The sequence below is a fragment of the Parus major genome, chromosome 1A (genome assembly GCF_001522545.3).
Source record: "Parus major isolate Abel chromosome 1A, Parus_major1.1, whole genome shotgun sequence".
In the NCBI taxonomy this organism is placed as follows: domain Eukaryota; kingdom Metazoa; phylum Chordata; class Aves; order Passeriformes; family Paridae; genus Parus; species Parus major.
Window position 1 is genome coordinate 47,247,105 of NC_031773.1, and position 16,840 is coordinate 47,263,944.

The following is a 16,840-nucleotide window of genomic DNA, read 5'->3' on the forward strand; positions in this document are numbered from 1 at the left end:
GTAAGAATAGGCTGGGTAGGCATAACTTGGGGGGGATTTAGGTAATATCAGCCTCATTTTGAAGCAGAAAGGTAGTCGACATCAGCACTTTACCAAGCAAGTGCCTGTGATCCTGGAATAAAATTTTAAACAACCCTCAACAACTGTGGCATCTGTCAGTGCTACAGGGAGCTGTTACGGGCATCCTGTGACATGGGGTGGTCATGGGTTGCTTTTGTATCCTAAACTCTTTCCTTGATACATCCTAAGTAGCTGAACATGGTGATGCCAACTAGACCTATTCCACAAACAACACTCGAGGCTGCAGAGTGGCATATAAGTTGTGTGGGAACCACAAGGCATGGCACAGTCAGGAGACAGGGTCACAACTGCTCCACTTGGCTGTATCCACACATCCATGTAGATGTGTATAAGAGACAAAGGCATGGCACAGTCAGGAGACAGGGTCACAACTGCTCCACTTGGCTGTATCCACACATCCATGGATACATGCATGCATGCATCCATCCATGTACTGGGTGTTGATATGGGGCTGTCCCAAGGGCTTTGACAGGGGGATGAGATCACAAAGCACTTGTCTCTCTCCTGTCAATGAATTATAATGCAGAAAAAAGCTCCATAAGCAGAACAGCCCATGGCAAGGCCACCAAGAAGCACTGAAACTCCAGGTGCCAGTGGGTTCTGCCATTGCCCATCACGCTCTGTTTGTGGCTTTTCAAGTAGTTTTCCATGACAACATGAAACCCATTCATGCCCTACAGAGACAAAAATCTTATTTCTCCAGTCTACTTTTCAGAACTTTGCAAAAGAAGGGGAGCTAGCTCTCCCAGCTCTCAGTCTCCACCCTGAGTTTCTCCTGAGATGGCTTCTCCCTTCTTGGGGGACAACTTTGACTCTCCCACATAAAGGCTCTTGATGGAAAAGGCACAGGAAACTTGAAGTACGTTTGGCTGGAAGGTGACTCTGGGCATGTGCTGCAGTGGAGGAGGAACAGAGTCTAAAGCAGACAAAAATGATAAAAGAAGAGGGAAGCTTTGATCAAACAGAGAGTGGGAGTGGGGGTGCCAGAGATGCCTGCAGAGATGGAAGCAAAGGCAGGAGAGCGGAGGACTTTTTATGTGAGAAGATACATAATTCCTTTGGAGTCAATCAAAGGAGGGCCAGAACTGTCAAGATGCAAATTACCACTCATCTCCCCTAGCATCCCTGAGCCAGTTTTCTCCAAGAGCCATGGGCATGTGGGGACAGAGGAGATCTTAAACCAAGTAATTTGGGGGCTCCTTTCATTTTCCTTGAAGATTCCAATCCTTCAGGTAACTTCAAATATTATTTTTCAGTTTTTCTGTATAATCAAGAGAATGAGAAATGTCTGGTATTTCCTCTGAGGGACAGAAAAGCTCCTCTGCATCCCCTGGACTCCAGCAGCTAAAGTTTCAAAGAAACCCCAACAACCCAGCAACGGAGAACCATGCTCTGAAATACTGGAAAAGCCCCAGTACTTATGAGAGAGACTCTAGAGACCTTATGGCTATGTGTAAAAAGGTATGTACAGGCACTGTGGCTTTCTGGATATTCACCAAGTCAGTACTACCAGGAGAAAAGGAGACAACTCTGCAAAACAAAACTGTTCACATCATCTCCAACAGCAAGGCACTTCAGCAGCAGCAACAAACAGTGTAACTCTGAGCACTACCATTAGCTGAGGCAACACTCATATTTTACATATCATAATTTTGTTTATATTTTTACATTGAAGACAGCAGTTATAAAATATGGAATTTCTCCAGGGAGAAAACCTAGGTGGGAACAGAGCAGCATCTGTCATGCATAGACAGCCCAGGCATGCACCACTTGGGACTGGGGAGGGGCTACCTGAAGAAAGTGAGACTGGAAATAATTTCTCACAGCCTGGGATCTTACTGGTGGAGGCTGAGACACTGACATCCAGACTCAGCTCTGGAGTGATTGCAGCCTGCTACCAGAGGCAGTGAAGCTCATCTGACACTGCCATCCCCAGCTTCCTCTGCACACATTTCAATTCAGTTTCCCCAGTGTGAAATCAAAGTACCTGCAAATTTCTCCAAAACACACAGCTGCACAGAGAAGAGGAATCTTACTATCCTTGCTGAGGAGTGGCCTACAATATTCAATCCTTCTTGGCAATCACAGAGCTGGTACAGGAGAGTGAGATTCTGCACATCTTGCTTGGTGTCTGCACTTTACAGCACACTAAATACCTCACTCATAGGACCCAAGCCAGCATGAAGTGAGGCCTTGCAGACCTGCTGTTCACACAGCTGTTTTTTGGGGCCTGAAGGGAGGTGTCTCTGCTTCGTACTGGGCACCCAAAAGCCCTGGATGGGGCACGGTTATTGGAAGCATGGAAAATATTAGCTCAAGAACAGGCTAGAAACAGAAGCATGATATGACTCTGTCCAAATCCACTTCTCTCCATCTCCCATATTCTCCCAGGTCCCTACAGTTCTTAGACACAAGCATCCAGAGTGATCACCAAAACCAACAGTGCCTAAGTTCTCTTTCCCTGTGTGACACCAAAGCTATTTCTTCCCCTGCCATCAGGACAGGGTTGAGAACAATTTTCTCTTCTGAAAAAGTAGCTACAGACACCTGCAAAAGCTGCACTAGGTAAAGGTCAAACCTTGCACTGCCAGACCTGCATGAGGCCAGGACAGAACAGCAAGGGATGCAGCATGTGTGCCAGCAAAACTGTGCTGTGCCGAGATTAGCACAGCCGTGACTGGAGTGCAGGAGAAGGGAGCCTTTGTAAGGCTCCCTGAAGTAGGACAAGAGCAAGAAACGCTGGGGATTTGGGTTGAGGTGTTCTGAGAGAGTGATGTCTGCTGTGCTGGCAGCAGAGCTCCTTGCTGAGACAGTAGATGCTGCTCCAAGAAAAATGCTGCTCTTCCCAGATGACAGGGGAAATCTTGTTTCTGGGCCCCCTATTTAACACAAACATGGACAGACCAGCCACGTTTATTTAAAAAAAAAAACAACCCCACAACCCAATAGACCCTGATGAAACAGAGTAATTGAGAAGACATCAACACCTCATTGTCCAAGACAGGTATCTTCCTAATGAGGCCTAACCAGGGCATTTCCAACCTTGTTTCCCCTTCCCTTTCCCAGAGAGCTCAACATTTGATGATTTCTTACCTAAAGTGCTCGTTACTGTCCCACCACGCACTGCTGGGGATCGCGGGGGATGACACACTTAGCCTCAGCATCAAAGCCATGATGCTGACAGTGCAGTTTTCACTGTCAGCCAGGGATGTTTGGTTTTCCTGGCAGATCTTTTTTTAAACACACTTCAAACAACCTCCTTTCATTTTCCCTGACAAACTTCAGACGTTAGCACACCCCCTTGTTTTCTGCCATCCCTCATGCTGCTTCTCCCTCACACTGATTCCCTCACTGCAGAACGCACCGAGGCCTGAAAAATTATGTGATGGGGGTTGGTTTTTTTTTGGCAATTAACATTCACAAATTATTTCAGCTCAGTATGGTGGCAGTTTGTCCCTGAAAAGAACCTTGACCTAAGCATTGGGCAGACAAGGCTGTGAGGAACTTCCAGGTGCAAAGAAGATTATAAACCCCCCGGGGTTTGCTGGAGACGTGGGCAAACAGCTGGAGCAATGGCTATCAGAGAGGCAGAGACTTTCACCTCTGGGCTCCTGAGCGCAAGAGAGACATGGAGCTCCTGCAGGTCCAGCAGAGGGCAACAAGGATAATCGGGGGACTGGAGCTCCTCTCTTACGAGAAAAGGCTGAGGGAGTTGGGCTTGTTCAGGCTTGGCAAGACTCAGAGGGGACCTCATCAATGTGTATCAGGACATGAAGGGTTTCTGAAGGATGCAGCCAGGCTCTTCTCAGGGGTGCCAAGAAATAGGACAACAGGCAATGGCAACTGATGCAGAGCAAGTTCCGCCTGACGGTGAAGAACTGTTTTACTGTGCAGGTGAGCAGCCACTGAACAGATTGCCTGGAGAGGGTGCGGAGTCCCCCTCACTGGAGAGGGAAGGCAAGAACCCTCTGGATGCAATTCCTGTGCCACGATACCAAAACGCCTGCAAAATAAACTTTCTAACACAATCTGAAGCACTAGAAAGCAGGCGTCCTTTATATACATAGAACACTAGAAGACTATCTCTGAAAATTTCTATTTTCTATGTTATTTATCAACCCTGCTTAAGTATGGAGGTTGGACCAAATGTCCCACCGTGCTCCTTTCCTATATGACACATTCCATGCTTCTGCGATCTCTGCTGCCCTATCTGGATTGAAATTTACGAAAATGATAAATTAAATCAGAATAACCGCAGCTGAGAATTGTTCTAGCTGTGACACGGGAGGAAGCGCTCGGGGTCCCACGCGCCGGAGGTGGAGGGGAAGGAGGCAGCTACACAGCACCCCTGCAAAGGACGCCTAGGTGCTGAGCCCCCTTCCACGCTTATATCGGCCAAGAGCAGCGTCCCCTCCCGGGATCGCCGGTACTCTCCCGTTCCGGTGACAGCGAGCGCCGAGCCCGGCCTGACCCCTCCCCGCCCGAGGAGGGACAAAATGGCGGCCGCTGGCGCCCCGCCCCGCCCCGTGTCAATCAGGGCGCGCGACCCGCCAGCCCAGCGCGATTGGCTGCGGCGGCGCCGGAAGTGGCGCGCGGCCGGGGCGCGCGGCGGGGCTCCGCGTGCGGCCGGTGGGTGAGGGGCGCTGCGCTCCCGGCCCCTCTCGGCCCCTCTTCCTTCGGGACGGCCGGGACACCGCCCCAGCGGGCTCCGGGCCACAGCCTGGGCTGCCTTCCCAGGCCCCGTCCTCGCAGCGCTCCAATTCCCGAGGCTGTCGGCGTCTCCTCGCCCCCCGCCACCATGTTTGTCCTGGTGGAGATGACCGACACTGTAAGAATTCCCCCCTGGCAGTTTGAGAGGAAACTGAACGAATCCATTGCTGAGGAGCTAAACAAGAAATTGGCCAATAAGGTAAAGCGTGGGTCACGTATAGGTTCATGCAGGCCTCACAATATCATCCCCGAGCGTTTCTTCTTTTTATTTGTGACTACTGAGTTGCGTGCGTGAGCTGTCAGAGTGGTTTAGATATCAAGGCCATCCCCTGCGACTTAAACAAAGAGACAGCCACGTATCATCTCAAAGGGGACATTTTTCTAATGGCTGATCTTGTAATGGGAAGATACTGAGACACCAGATGGGGCAGAGAAGCGTGGAAGAGAAGTGAGAGCAGCTGCTGGTTTGTGTTAAAAAGAGCAATCCAAAATGCAGCCTGAAAAACAAATGCAAACCAATTCATCCAGTGGGAAATTTAAAGGGGGAAAAAAAAAAAAAAAAAAAAGACTGTACAAACACATGTAGAACAGTAATACTGGAATACTGTTAATAGCTGATTTGGTCTGTGCTTAGTAATTGCAATACATGGTGGCAGTTTGAAGTTGGTCTTTGGTGCAGGATATAAAAAGTGTTTTCTGGTGGACCCGGAGGTCAGTTTCCCTGTGCAGCCCCAGGACTGTGATTGGCATATGGCTTTCAACATGAGGCAGGTGCAGAACTCAAAATGCAGCTGTAAACGTGAAAGGAGCTCAAAAGAGCAACCTGAAGAGATTGAGGGTTGTGGATAGCAGATTATACAGGCAGGTTATAAAAAGCAAAAGTCTTTCTTCATCCATTGATGACCGGTAGATGCCTCAAATTTTGTAGGCAGGGAGGCTGTCTCAGAACTAGCAGAGAAACCAAGACTTTGCCTTGTGTCTCCCCAAAACTAATATAATATAAGACAAAGGCAAGCCTAGAGACTCCTGAGAGTGTAACTAGCAAAAAGCATGTTTAGCATTTGGACAAGCTGTGGGGCTGGTGAATGATGGGGAGCTGTTGACTGTCTTGGCAGCCCAAGTTCTCTCACTGCCGATGATTTCCCCAAGGGTTTATCTTTGTAGCAGTGTTCTTTCCAGTGCCAGTGAAAATGTGCTCCCACAACACTTGGACTGGGGTTCCCCTATGCTGCTGCTGGTGTTGAAGGCAGTGTTCCAAAACAGCCTCCATCCCATCTTGCCACCTCTCTGTTGCTGCCTTTTGAAAAGGTGTGCGTAATGTACGGATTCCGTCGTTTGCACGATTTTACCTGGTGGGTTGCTTGATTTTCTGCTCTTAATTTTTTTTCTGTTAACAGGTCGTATACAATGTTGGGCTCTGCATCTGTCTGTATGATATCACAAAGCTGGAAGATTCATACATATTTCCCGGGGATGGTGCATCACATACCAAAGGTAAGTACTTTTCCTCAGTTATATTGTGTTGCAGAAGGTTAGTTAATGATCTGGAAATGTAAGCCAAGTTGAGTTGTTAGGGAAAGTAACTACCTTAAGTTCACAGCCTTAACTCTGTTCCTGTTAGGAGGGCAAGAGGAACATGGTGAAAGTCTCTTACTTTCTTTGCACTTTTGGGTACAAATGCAGGTTTAAATAGCCAGTCCTTCTCATCTTCTCCAGTAGCCCACCTCTGTTCTACAATTAGAGCCATAGATGTGGGGTAAGGAAAGGGTTAATTTAGTTGAAAATTATTTAAAGTCTGCACATAGAAAGTAAGTTGTAATAATTGGTCCGCATTTCTTTGATTTTTTTTTTCTTTTTGAAGCTTACTTTCCCTAGCTGAGATATTGAAACCTGTTTGAACATACAGCATTTGCACAGAATTTAATGTGCTCTTGTACTAGCTGGAAGTTTTATGACACTTTGGTTGAAACTTAGACAGATCTGGTTCATCATACATTTCTAGTGATTTTTTTTTTTAATAAGAAATTACTTCTTTACTTTGACTCTTGGCAAATCTGAATAAAAACTGAAAGTAAGTGCATAAAACCAATTTTTTTAAAAGTTAAAAGAAGGGTTTAAACTGGTAAGAGATGCATTTTTCTAGTTTCAGTTTACAGTGTGGAAAGATAGGTTGAGCACATAAAATATCTCCTGGTAGAAGGGAACTGCATTGACTGTATGTGCCTCCCCTTTTCTAAATTTTAACTCCAGTAGAACTCATTTCCTGCAAATAAAAGTTTCTCTAATACTGAAGGAGGATGTCAGGCTTTCCTGCTTGCTTTAATCTCCGTTCAGCTTCTCAACTTGGAATTATTCCTTGAAAGAAGAGAACTTTTCTCATGAGCTCAGGAAAAAGTCTGCTTTCAGAATGTGGAGTAGCACTTTGATAAATCCCGCTGTGTCTGGTAATAACTCTCTCTTTAATGCCCTGCCTAGTTTTATGTAAAAGAGGAGCACTGAGGAGGTACAAGTAAAGTGATGTTAAATTTCTCAGAAGCATTGTTTGGCTGAGATTGTCTTAGTATAGCATTTTTGTAATAATAATAAGCCATGTGCTTAGTTAGAAGCATTTTATCTTGCTTGGGGGGGGGGGAATCTTGTTTAATCTGATAATACTTGATTCAAAATATTTCATTTAACAAAAATACAGCATTGCAGACAAAGATAAAAGGCAGAAGTATCACGAGAAAGTATCGTTTCAACTGATACTCTTGACTGTGAAGCATTGTGCTTCCATCATAACTGAACCAGAGACCATGCTCCATGTTTATCATCTTACACTTTCTGTGCACTTCTTGCAAAACTGAGGAGCTGGAGACAGGACACTGTTGATCAGCTGCTGCCAGAATTTGTACAAACCAGTTAGGAATCGGAACTCTTATTCCTGTTTTTCTATCCAATCAGTGCCTGTAAAGAAGTTGTAAAAGAAACTGAGTGTTTTAGAGGGCATATAGGATGTGGGATTTTGTTTTAATGGTTGCCACCCTGTTGAGAAGACTATAGTTTACTAACATGGACATAACACTAATGATCTGTTTTCTTTTAAGTGCATTTCCGCTATGTGGTCTTCCATCCCTTCCTGGATGAGATTCTGATTGGACAGATTAAAAGCTGCAGTCAGGATGGCGTCCACGGTAAACCACAACTTCTGACATTAGGGACACGTGAGCTGTAGAGTTCTTGGGTCTGTTGAGACACTGATTTCAGCTGGAATGATGTTCTCTGTGGGCTGGTTAATGGCTGTTACTGGCCTCTAGTGCTGCTCTGATCTGAGGGTGCTTGGTTGTTTGAGGCTGGCAGCTTCCCCTGAACTTGGTGGTTTTGTCTGCACTCCCTTTTCCTTTTGCCCAAGAATAACAGGCAAGCCTCTCTGGAGCACAGACTGGATTCCTTTCCTTGCCTCAGTTAACAGAATTTATTTTTTTCAAAGTGGAACTATCGGCTTGTGCTGGTCTGATGTATTTTGTGTTGGTCTGATGTATGCAGTGCTTTGCAAATTTCTGTTCATTTCCTGTACCTGAAAACATGTCAGGGAAATGTCTTTGTGAGCACAAAGTGCTGCCAGAGTCATGGAATATATAATTGATGAGTTCTTTCCTCTAGAAGTCTTCCATGCAAGGGAGTTCTGCTGCTCATTTGTTAAATTAGGACAATAAGGTTACCTTGACTGCTTTTGTTGCTGAATTTGGGCAGTCCGTTCCCTAATAAAACTCAACATCATGAAGTCTCAAGGGGGATGTGGGGGCTGTTCTAACTTTATATTGGTCTTTATTTAACATACTACATCTGTGATTTCTAAGCTCTTTTTTGTCACAGACCTCTATAGCATCTGACTCATTTCTTGGAACGCTTTCATTTCCATTCCTGCTCCAAACAACCTTTTCCTTTCCCAGCGGGCACGAAGACTGTGCCCTCTGTTGCTCTATGTACTTTCAGCTGGGTGGCTGCTTTGCTGCCAACTGAAATTGAGCGTTGAGGCTCAAAGAATGATTCCTGCATAATCTCAATGTCCTTTCTGAGAGATGAAGAAGAATAAGCCTAGAAATGCATTTTAGAAATCGCTGTGGAACATCATTTGCGAAGAGTTGTTTTAGTCTTAACCAAATTCTTTTCTCTGCAGTTTCTATTGGATTCTTTGATGATATTGTCATCCCACCAGAATCCCTGCAGCAGCCAGCAAAGTTGTATCCTTTGATCACCTTTGATAACTTTACTACTTCATTTCAAAAGATTGTGCAGTGCTGGCCTAACAGGCATTCACCACTGCAACAATGCAGGTGCTCAGCAGCAGAAGCTAAGCCCTTGTGTCAGGCAAGTCACACAGACTGTTATCACAGCTAGACAGGCCCTCACGCTCATTAGGTTTTGCAGGATCATTGTGCCCGCTGATAGAAATGAAGGGCAGTGTCCTCTGCCCAGTTGTAATCCCTGCCTCCAGTCTTGGCTGCTGCTGAAGATAGAGTGCAGGTTTTACCACATCATGTAATGTCTATATACGTGTCTGGTGTACTTCAGTGTGGTAGGCGAGGTTGTCTTGAGTCTGAGGAGGTTTGCTTGCCTGGGGGTTTTTCCTGTTGCTGGGGTTTTTTTTTTGGGATGTGTAGACCAGCAGCACACAGCTGGATGCAGGAAAATCATAAAGATGGGGGTCCTGGGCTGCACAGATGATGACCTGGGACAGCACATTGTGGTTTGGGAAATAACTTTGAAAAGGCTTTGAGTTGAGTCTATTCTTAGAACTGTCAGAAAGTGATCTGTCAAGCAGAATACTGTTTCCCTCCTTAATCCTTGGCCAGTGATGAAGCAGAGCAGGTGTGGGTGTGGGAATATGAGACAGAAGAAGGGGCCCATGACCTTTACATGGACATTGGGGAAGAGATCCGCTTCCGAGTCGTGGACGAGACGTTTGTTGATACGTCACCCACGGGTCCAAGCTCTGCAGAGGCTTCCACTTCAAATGCTGCAGAAGAAGTCCAGAAGAAAGAGGCACCTTACACTCTTGTGGTAACTATGTGCATTAATTGTTACAGCCTTGTGAGTGTTGTGGTTTATTTGGTGTCTAAAATAGCACCCCTTTCCCAAGGAACTGATTGCTTTAAGCTGACTAGGAAGCAGTTACAAAATGAAAGGAGTGGAAAAGGGGAGAAATGAGGTTGTTCTTGTGGTTGCTGTTTTCTGAGTGTTTTCACTGGAACATTTTGTGGTTGTTGGTGGTTCCCTCTGCGAGGCTGATTTAAAGCAAACTGCATGTGCATGAAGAGTACAGAGCTGGGAGAGACACATCAAGGTTTATGCGGACTGAACAGTCTTTCCTTGCAGTGTTCTGGCATAAAACCCACCTGAGTACAATGTGTGAGAAAGGTGGATCTCTACCAGTGGCAGCTATGTTCCATCACTTGGATGGGAGAGATGTATTTTTAGGCATTTTCCTCTGTTCTCTATGCAGTTTACAATTGTATGCTCTCATCTTCTCTTTGTGAACAGGGATCAATCAGCGAGCCGGGCCTGGGCCTCCTGTCGTGGTGGACAAACAGTTAGCTCCCATCAGAGCCTGCTCCACAGAAAGTCTTTCTGGTGGATGTCTGGGGGGATAATGGGGCCCTGCTGCTGCTCATTGCTCCTCTGAAGCTGAATAAGGAATTAGACCTGCCATTCCGTTTTCCCTTCAGCTTCCAAGCTGCCAGAGAGAGACAGTTGCTTTCAAGAAACGTCTTCACTGATGTGCAGAAGTGAATTTACAGGCACAAAAAGCCTTGAGCGCAGCAGATACAAACTCAGCTGGAGCTTTGGTCTCCTGCCCCAGAGGGAAAATTGTGGAGGTCTTTGCTTGCCTGAATTAAGGAAGGAGTTGACTTCAGTGAGTAAAGGCAGAAAAGAATACCTATGGAGAAGTACCACTCCTTTGGCTGGGAGCTTGGTCTCAGAGGAGTGGAAACTTGCCCTTTTTTTGACAGGAAATGAAGAGACAGCAAAAGGCTAGAGTTAGTAGAGGTCTGGTACTCTGGAAAATGCTGCTGCTGGGACAGCAGGCGAGGTGGTGGTGATGTTCTGCTAAGAGTGGGAACTTCAACCCTGGCTGAAGTCAGCCAGAAGGAACAGGAATGACAGTTTACCCAAAAGTAACTCAGGCTTAGTGAAGATGACCACTGTGGAAAACTACAGGCTGCTGCTTATTGTACTGAATGGAATGACTTTTTTGGGTGGGCTGTTTTTATGCAGAATGACCTAAACTTTGTAGGAGTTTGACTGAAAATAAGAAGTTAAGGACTGAAATGGACTAAGGCTACTTAGAGCAAGCTACATCCTTGTTTGTGGGGGGTGTTAATACCATAAGTGGAATAAATAGTAAAAACCACACAGCCTGCCTTCCTGTACAATTTGTGGGGAAACTATTAGCTTCCTGCCTAGCAGGAAGAAAACACTTGCCTCCTGCAGTTTAGCTACTTGGATTTCAAGGCAGACAGAGTTGAGACCAGCGCTTTGCTCTGTGCTAACAGCCAATGACAAACAATTGCCATCACCCTCCCTGACAGCAGTACAAGGAAAGGAGGGAACAAAACACTAAGTAAAATCTATGCAGGGCCTATTGCCAAGAGAGTGATGTTGCACATAATTACAAAGCTAGCCACGTTTGGCAGGAAGGAGCTGTAATTCCCTGGGATAGTGGGTCTGCTTAACCTCCAACTGTGGAAACAAAGCCTGAGTCATCAGCGCCCTCCCTGCAGCGTCGTTAGAACCCCTTAATTCTCAACTGTTATTCCTGGTGCAATGCCCTAATTAAAAGGGAGTCTAGAATTCTTTAGGTTCACATAGTAACTGAGGTCCATCTGTGCACACAATAAGCTTACTGAATGCCACCTACAGAGCAGCAGTGCTCACACATGCAACCATCTAGCTGTGGTGGAAACAGTTGTTTGCAGAAACCCTCTAGCTGTTTGTATAGGTGGAAAGCTGGGTGAAACAAGTGAGGAGCTTCCACACAGGCTCTTCTGGGGTACTGCCAGGGCAAGGGGAAGAAAACAGTCCAGCTACTCCAGGTAGCTGTTTTGCTCAGCTCCTTTTGGAGTCAGGGCTCCCAGGAGTATAGTGAGGTGGTAGCAATGTGGTTTTGAGTGCTGTTCTGATGAGAGACTCAAGTCGTGTTTCAGGAAACGAACCATGCAGTTCTGGGAAAGCAGATAGAGAAGGTGTTCTTTGCAAGTTTGTCATCGCTGCAATAGTGGCAGTGTTGCCCTGGACAGGAGTGTAGGGGGGAAGGTGGTCATAATCATAAGGGTAGCTGGCAGTAGGTTAATGTCAAGAGCTAAACAGTCCACGACAGCTGTGAGAGTTCTTTTTTTTACCATACTGAGTTATTGTTCAATTTGGATTTTTTTCTCCATATAGCAATGATTTACAAGAAGTTCTTTCCCACTCTCCCAGCAACAATGACGGGGATTAGGACGATGAATACAATAACACATGGCAAAGGAGATGGTCACATTCTTTATTTTCATTTTAAGTCTTTAGCCATCAGTAAAGTGAATGGGCAGAAAACAACCAACTGAGCAGACAAACCCACCTTCGCTGGTTATTTCCAAATATAAATAACTGTGGGAGAACTGAAATTGAGCCAAAATAGAAAAAGGGAGCTGGGGAATTTAAAAGACAAAAGTAAGCCTAGCTGCACTCCCTTTTCATAGTGTCAGTGAAGAGGAAGTACCATAACAAAAAGAAAGCTATGGTTACATTTGATCAGACATTTATTCCAAACAGTAGGCATGGAATTGCACTTTCATGAAAATGCCAAAGCTGAATCGAGTCCAGTGCACTGGGGCATTGTGTGCACTTAGCTTGATTTCTGCTGCAGCTCCTTCATTCTGTTCAGGGCACTGCCAGCCTGAAACCACTCGATCTGCGACTCATTGAAGGTGTGGTTCAGCATGATTGTTTCTTGGCTCCCATTGGGATGCTTGATGATGCATTTCAGAGGCTAAAGGAAGAAGACAGTTTTATTTTCCCTTCTCTTTCAAGGGAGGTTATCTGAGCTTCTCACAGGAAAATTCCTACATGGTTTTAAAGGGCTGAGAACCTCAGAGTGGATCTTAACATAGAAGTGAGGTTGCAGTTTCTTCTAGTGAACACTCATGCTTAAGTCAACAAGTCGAGGAATTCAGAGTACAAAGGTATCTCTTAACTGTTCAGAACACCACTGATTCAGACCTGCTCTGTATCTCCTCGCCCACCATGTCTCAACAGTGCCAGTGCTGCCTCACAAGCACACAACTCAACATTGATCCCATCAGAGGCACATCCCTGTCCCCAAGTGCACAACAAGACACCCAGATAGTTACCTTTCCAGGTGCAAAGTCTTTCAACCCCACGATGCTCAGCTTATCCACAGGATGAATCTTGTTATAGTCTGCTGGATCAGCAAAAGTGAGAGGCAATAGACCTTGCTTCTTCAGATTGGTTTCTGTGGAAAACAAACCACCAGCCACACTTGAAACATCCCACTCCAGGATTACCTTCTGGCTGCCCAGTGCTTCTTCAAGTACTATTCCAGCAACAATTACTATCTTTGTAGCAAAACCAACATCCCGGTTGTTTGTGGCATATCTAACTAGCTATGTAACAGGACTCCTGACAGGAGGCACCTTGCCATCTGTCAGCAAGGAGGGTTCATGCCTGTAGATGTTGAGCCCTGGGCAAGGTATAAACACCACTTCTACTGAAACCAAACACATCCTGTTTACAAACACCATAGGGGAAGCCTGACTCACCATGGATCCTGGCAAAGCTCTTGGTAATGATGACCCTTCCTCCCAAGTGACGTGGCTCCAACGCTGCGTGCTCCCGGCTTGATCCCTCACCATAGTTTTCATCTCCAACAACTGCCCATTTGACACCCATTTTCTGTGACAAAAGACATATTTACATTTGTGCAGCCACTCAAGTGAGAAATTAACAATAAATACTCCCACACACATCTAATTACAGTACTTCACTGAGATTGCTACGCTATGACACCTTCTCCCAGAAGACTCCCTTGGGTTCTGAGAAAGGAGAGAATTGAAGGAATTTAGTGCTTCACAGCAGTAAGGCACTGCCATCCTTGCTCTCAAGGGCTGAGGAGGATTGCTCTTGGGATCCAGAGCAAATATTTTCCTTCCTTTTCCTGCCATCTCTCCTTCCATCGTGCTATGCCAGACCAGTGTTTGCACCAGCCATGACCTCTGTTCTACTTCTGGAAGGGATATGGAAAATTTTAACTTCTCTCTACTGAAAGAGCCTATCAGAAACAACTGCCAAGTTGTCCAGAGGGTAAAAGGACATTTCTTGAGATTTGAAGCCTAGTGTTAAAGAATAAAGGGTATAGGACTGTAATTTATTAAAACATTAGACTAGTCATAGGTGAAGCATTCCAGAAGACAAGATTTAGTTAAGTCTGATGACACCCATGCCTTCTAAGGTGTAGAGCCTAAAGGAGTTCTTTCTTTTTTGTCTGTGATTTCTGGTCCCTTCTGAGTCACGAGATCCTTTTCCCTCTTCCCCATAGCAGGTAGGGACAGAATCTCCTACAGGAACTGCAGTCATTGCCAATAAAATGCCCCAATGCTGAGTGAATTTGCAGCTGCAGTTACTTGAGAGCAGGAGGTTGAGATCCTTATTCTTGGCACAGAGTGCCTAAAGTGTAAACGTCATCTTAAAACACGAAGGTCTCACCTTGTAGTAGCGTGCTGTGTCTGGGACTGGGCCAAACTCCTGGGTTAATGCGTTCCGCACAGAGTTGGCCTTGCCATTTTCAATGTTGATGGCACCAATGAGCAGGTTGTTGGAGATGTTGTCCAGATGGCCACGGAATTTAAGCCACGGTCCGGCTGCAGAGATATGATCAGTGGTGCATTTCCCTTTTACCTAAATTGTAGTAGAAGAAAAGAATGTCTCAGGATGGAGTAATGTACTTGACCCTTCCTCAACACTTTTAACTGTGAAGCATTAACTTGGAGGAGTGGTCAGTACTCCAGAGGACTCTGCAGCCCTTCAGAAAGACCTCAGCAGGTTAGAAAGGTGGGCAGTGAAGAACTGTCTGAAGTTCAGGTTCAGGGTGCTGCACCTTGGAAAGAGTAACTCCATGCACCAGCACAGGCTGAGGGCTGACTTGCTGGAAGCCGTCCATGAGCCAGCAGTGTGTTCATGTGGCCAAGAAAGCCAATGGTATCCTGGAGTGAACTAGGAAGAGCATTGCTGGGAGGTCAGGGGAAGGGATCCTGTCCCTCTACTTAGCCCTAGTGAGGCCACAGCTGGAGTGCTGTGTCCAGTTCTGGGCTCCCCAATACAAGAGAGACATGGAGCTCCTAGAGCAGGTCCAGGGGAAGGCAACGAAGGCCATTAAGGGGCTGGAGTGTCTCCTGTTCAGCCTCAAGAAGGGACAAATGAGAGGGGACCTCTCATTTACAGTATCTGTAAGTAACTGAAGGGAGTGGGTATCAAGAGGCTGGAGCCAAGTGGAGCTCAGTGGTGGCAAGCAATAGGACAAGAGGCAGTGGGGCAGAAACTGAGGCACAGGAAGTTCCACCTAAACATGAGGAAGAACTTCTTTATTGTCAGTCACCACACTGGAACAGATTGCCCATAAAGGTTGCGGAGTCTCCTTCACTGGAGATATTCAAGAACCATGTGGACACAATCCTGTGCCATGTGCTCTGGGATGACCCTGCTTGTGCAGGGAGTTTGGATCAGATGTCCCCTTGTCATCCCTTCCAACCTAACCCATTCTCTGATCATCACATCTCTTTTTAAAGGCACAAACCCCAGAAAAACACATCAGCTACAGAATCAAGGCACACTAAAGCAGAACACAGTGGTCATTCTGCATCCATTGGGTAAGAAGAACATCCCTTTTCCAAAGGGTAAATTACAAAAACTAGCTTAGCCATTGCATCTCCTGCTGTGTCCTCACTTTCCTCAGCAGCAGGTTGCTCAGGTACAAAAAGCAATTAAGCCCTTCCTGCTACAGCACAGCCTCCCTGCTGGGGAACTTCAACAAGATGCCAAGTGTTACCCTCTAAGTTTCCAAACTGCACGTAAGCCTTCTCAGCTTGTAAGAACAGAATTCCCAACCAGAGATAATGGCCTTCCTTCCAACTGATAAGTTCTGAAGTGCTTAATAAAGGAATTGCCTGTGTCAAAAACTTTTGCACAGCAGTATGGCCCTTGGGAGTACCTCCAACTCCTGTCACTGAGAATCAGGAATGTTTCCAAAGGTCCGTTCATAAGGGATTGCATTTCAGAACCCCTCACCATATCAACTGAAGTTTCTATCTGTTAACTCACCTCAGGCAGTGAGGAGAAACCCATGTCTCCACTGAAAGACCAAACTGCAATGTTTAACAAGTGTGAAGTAATTTCTCTTTCTATAAAGTGGGAAGAGAACATGCATACTGATGGATGAGAAGTTCCCAACGACCTCATTTCAGATAAAATACATCTTAAAACAGTCAGTATTAGAAATGCTAATTAAAGAACCCATCCACCTTTCCATTGCAGGTTGTAACTGCAACAAATTCTGCAGAATGCATGGTTTGGGCAGGATTGTATTACATGCTATAATAAGCTTGCTTTTGCATGGTATTAGCAAACCACTAGCCCAAAGGAGAAGAGTCATTTAGTTATACACAAAGAAGTATGAGAAAGAAACACCTGGAAGAAAGGAAGACCCTTGCTTTCCTTTCCATAACAATGTGGTTGTAGGGGAGGGAATCAGGTATCTCAAAGGCACATCCAAAGCTTCTAGCAGTTGCTGTGCAAACCCCTGTTAAAGCAGACCTGTCATAGCTGATGGTCCCCCACTTTGTTCCTGACCTTGATGAGGATCAGCATGTCTTCTAGATCCTTGCCATCCCATTTATCAAAGGGCTCAAGAAGCTGGAGACGCTGGCTGGTGGGGCTCACATCCACATGCTGCCCACTGCCATCCTTGGGAGGGTACTGATAGGTGTCCTGGCCTGGGTCAAACTCCTTCCAAAGA

General features: G+C 45.9%; 2 protein-coding genes across 4 annotated transcripts in view; one reads left to right on the forward strand and one right to left on the reverse strand.

Moving 5' to 3' along the window:
- The first annotated feature begins 4,676 nt into the window (after positions 1–4,676).
- On the forward strand, positions 4,677–11,187 carry POLR3H (RNA polymerase III subunit H). The gene is made up of 6 exons (XM_015627907.3): positions 4,677–4,990; positions 6,189–6,285; positions 7,878–7,964; positions 8,951–9,014; positions 9,627–9,834; positions 10,315–11,187. Exons 1-6 carry the CDS (start codon positions 4,880–4,882, stop codon positions 10,366–10,368), a joined length of 621 nt encoding a protein of 206 aa, XP_015483393.1. The 5' UTR covers positions 4,677–4,879; the 3' UTR covers positions 10,369–11,187.
- A 1,109-nt stretch (positions 11,188–12,296) lies between these two features.
- Positions 12,297–16,840, reverse strand: part of ACO2 (aconitase 2) — a 30,359-nt gene continuing 25,815 nt past the window's right edge. For all 3 annotated transcript variants that reach the window (XM_015627906.2, XM_015627905.3, XM_015627904.1), the window contains exons 14-18: positions 16,675–16,830; positions 14,536–14,727; positions 13,593–13,725; positions 13,164–13,285; positions 12,297–12,802 (exon numbers count right to left, since the gene is read on the reverse strand). In XM_015627906.2, the coding sequence (XP_015483392.1) occupies positions 12,659–12,802; positions 13,164–13,285; positions 13,593–13,725; positions 14,536–14,727; positions 16,675–16,830 (747 nt within the window). In that variant the 3' untranslated portion in view covers positions 12,297–12,658. The remainder of the gene's footprint in view (positions 12,803–13,163; positions 13,286–13,592; positions 13,726–14,535; positions 14,728–16,674; positions 16,831–16,840) is intronic.

Bases quoted from the DNA above. Each gene is read 5' to 3' on its own strand.
- POLR3H (XM_015627907.3), top strand. From the start codon at position 4,880: ATGTTTGTCCTGGTGGAGATGACCGACACTGTAAGAATTCCCCCCTGG. The intron at 4,991-6,188 runs GTAAAGCGTGGG...TTCTGTTAACAG, and splicing joins ACAAGAAATTGGCCAATAAG to GTCGTATACAATGTTGGGCT. The intron at 9,835-10,314 runs GTAACTATGTGC...CTTTGTGAACAG, and splicing joins AGGCACCTTACACTCTTGTG to GGATCAATCAGCGAGCCGGG.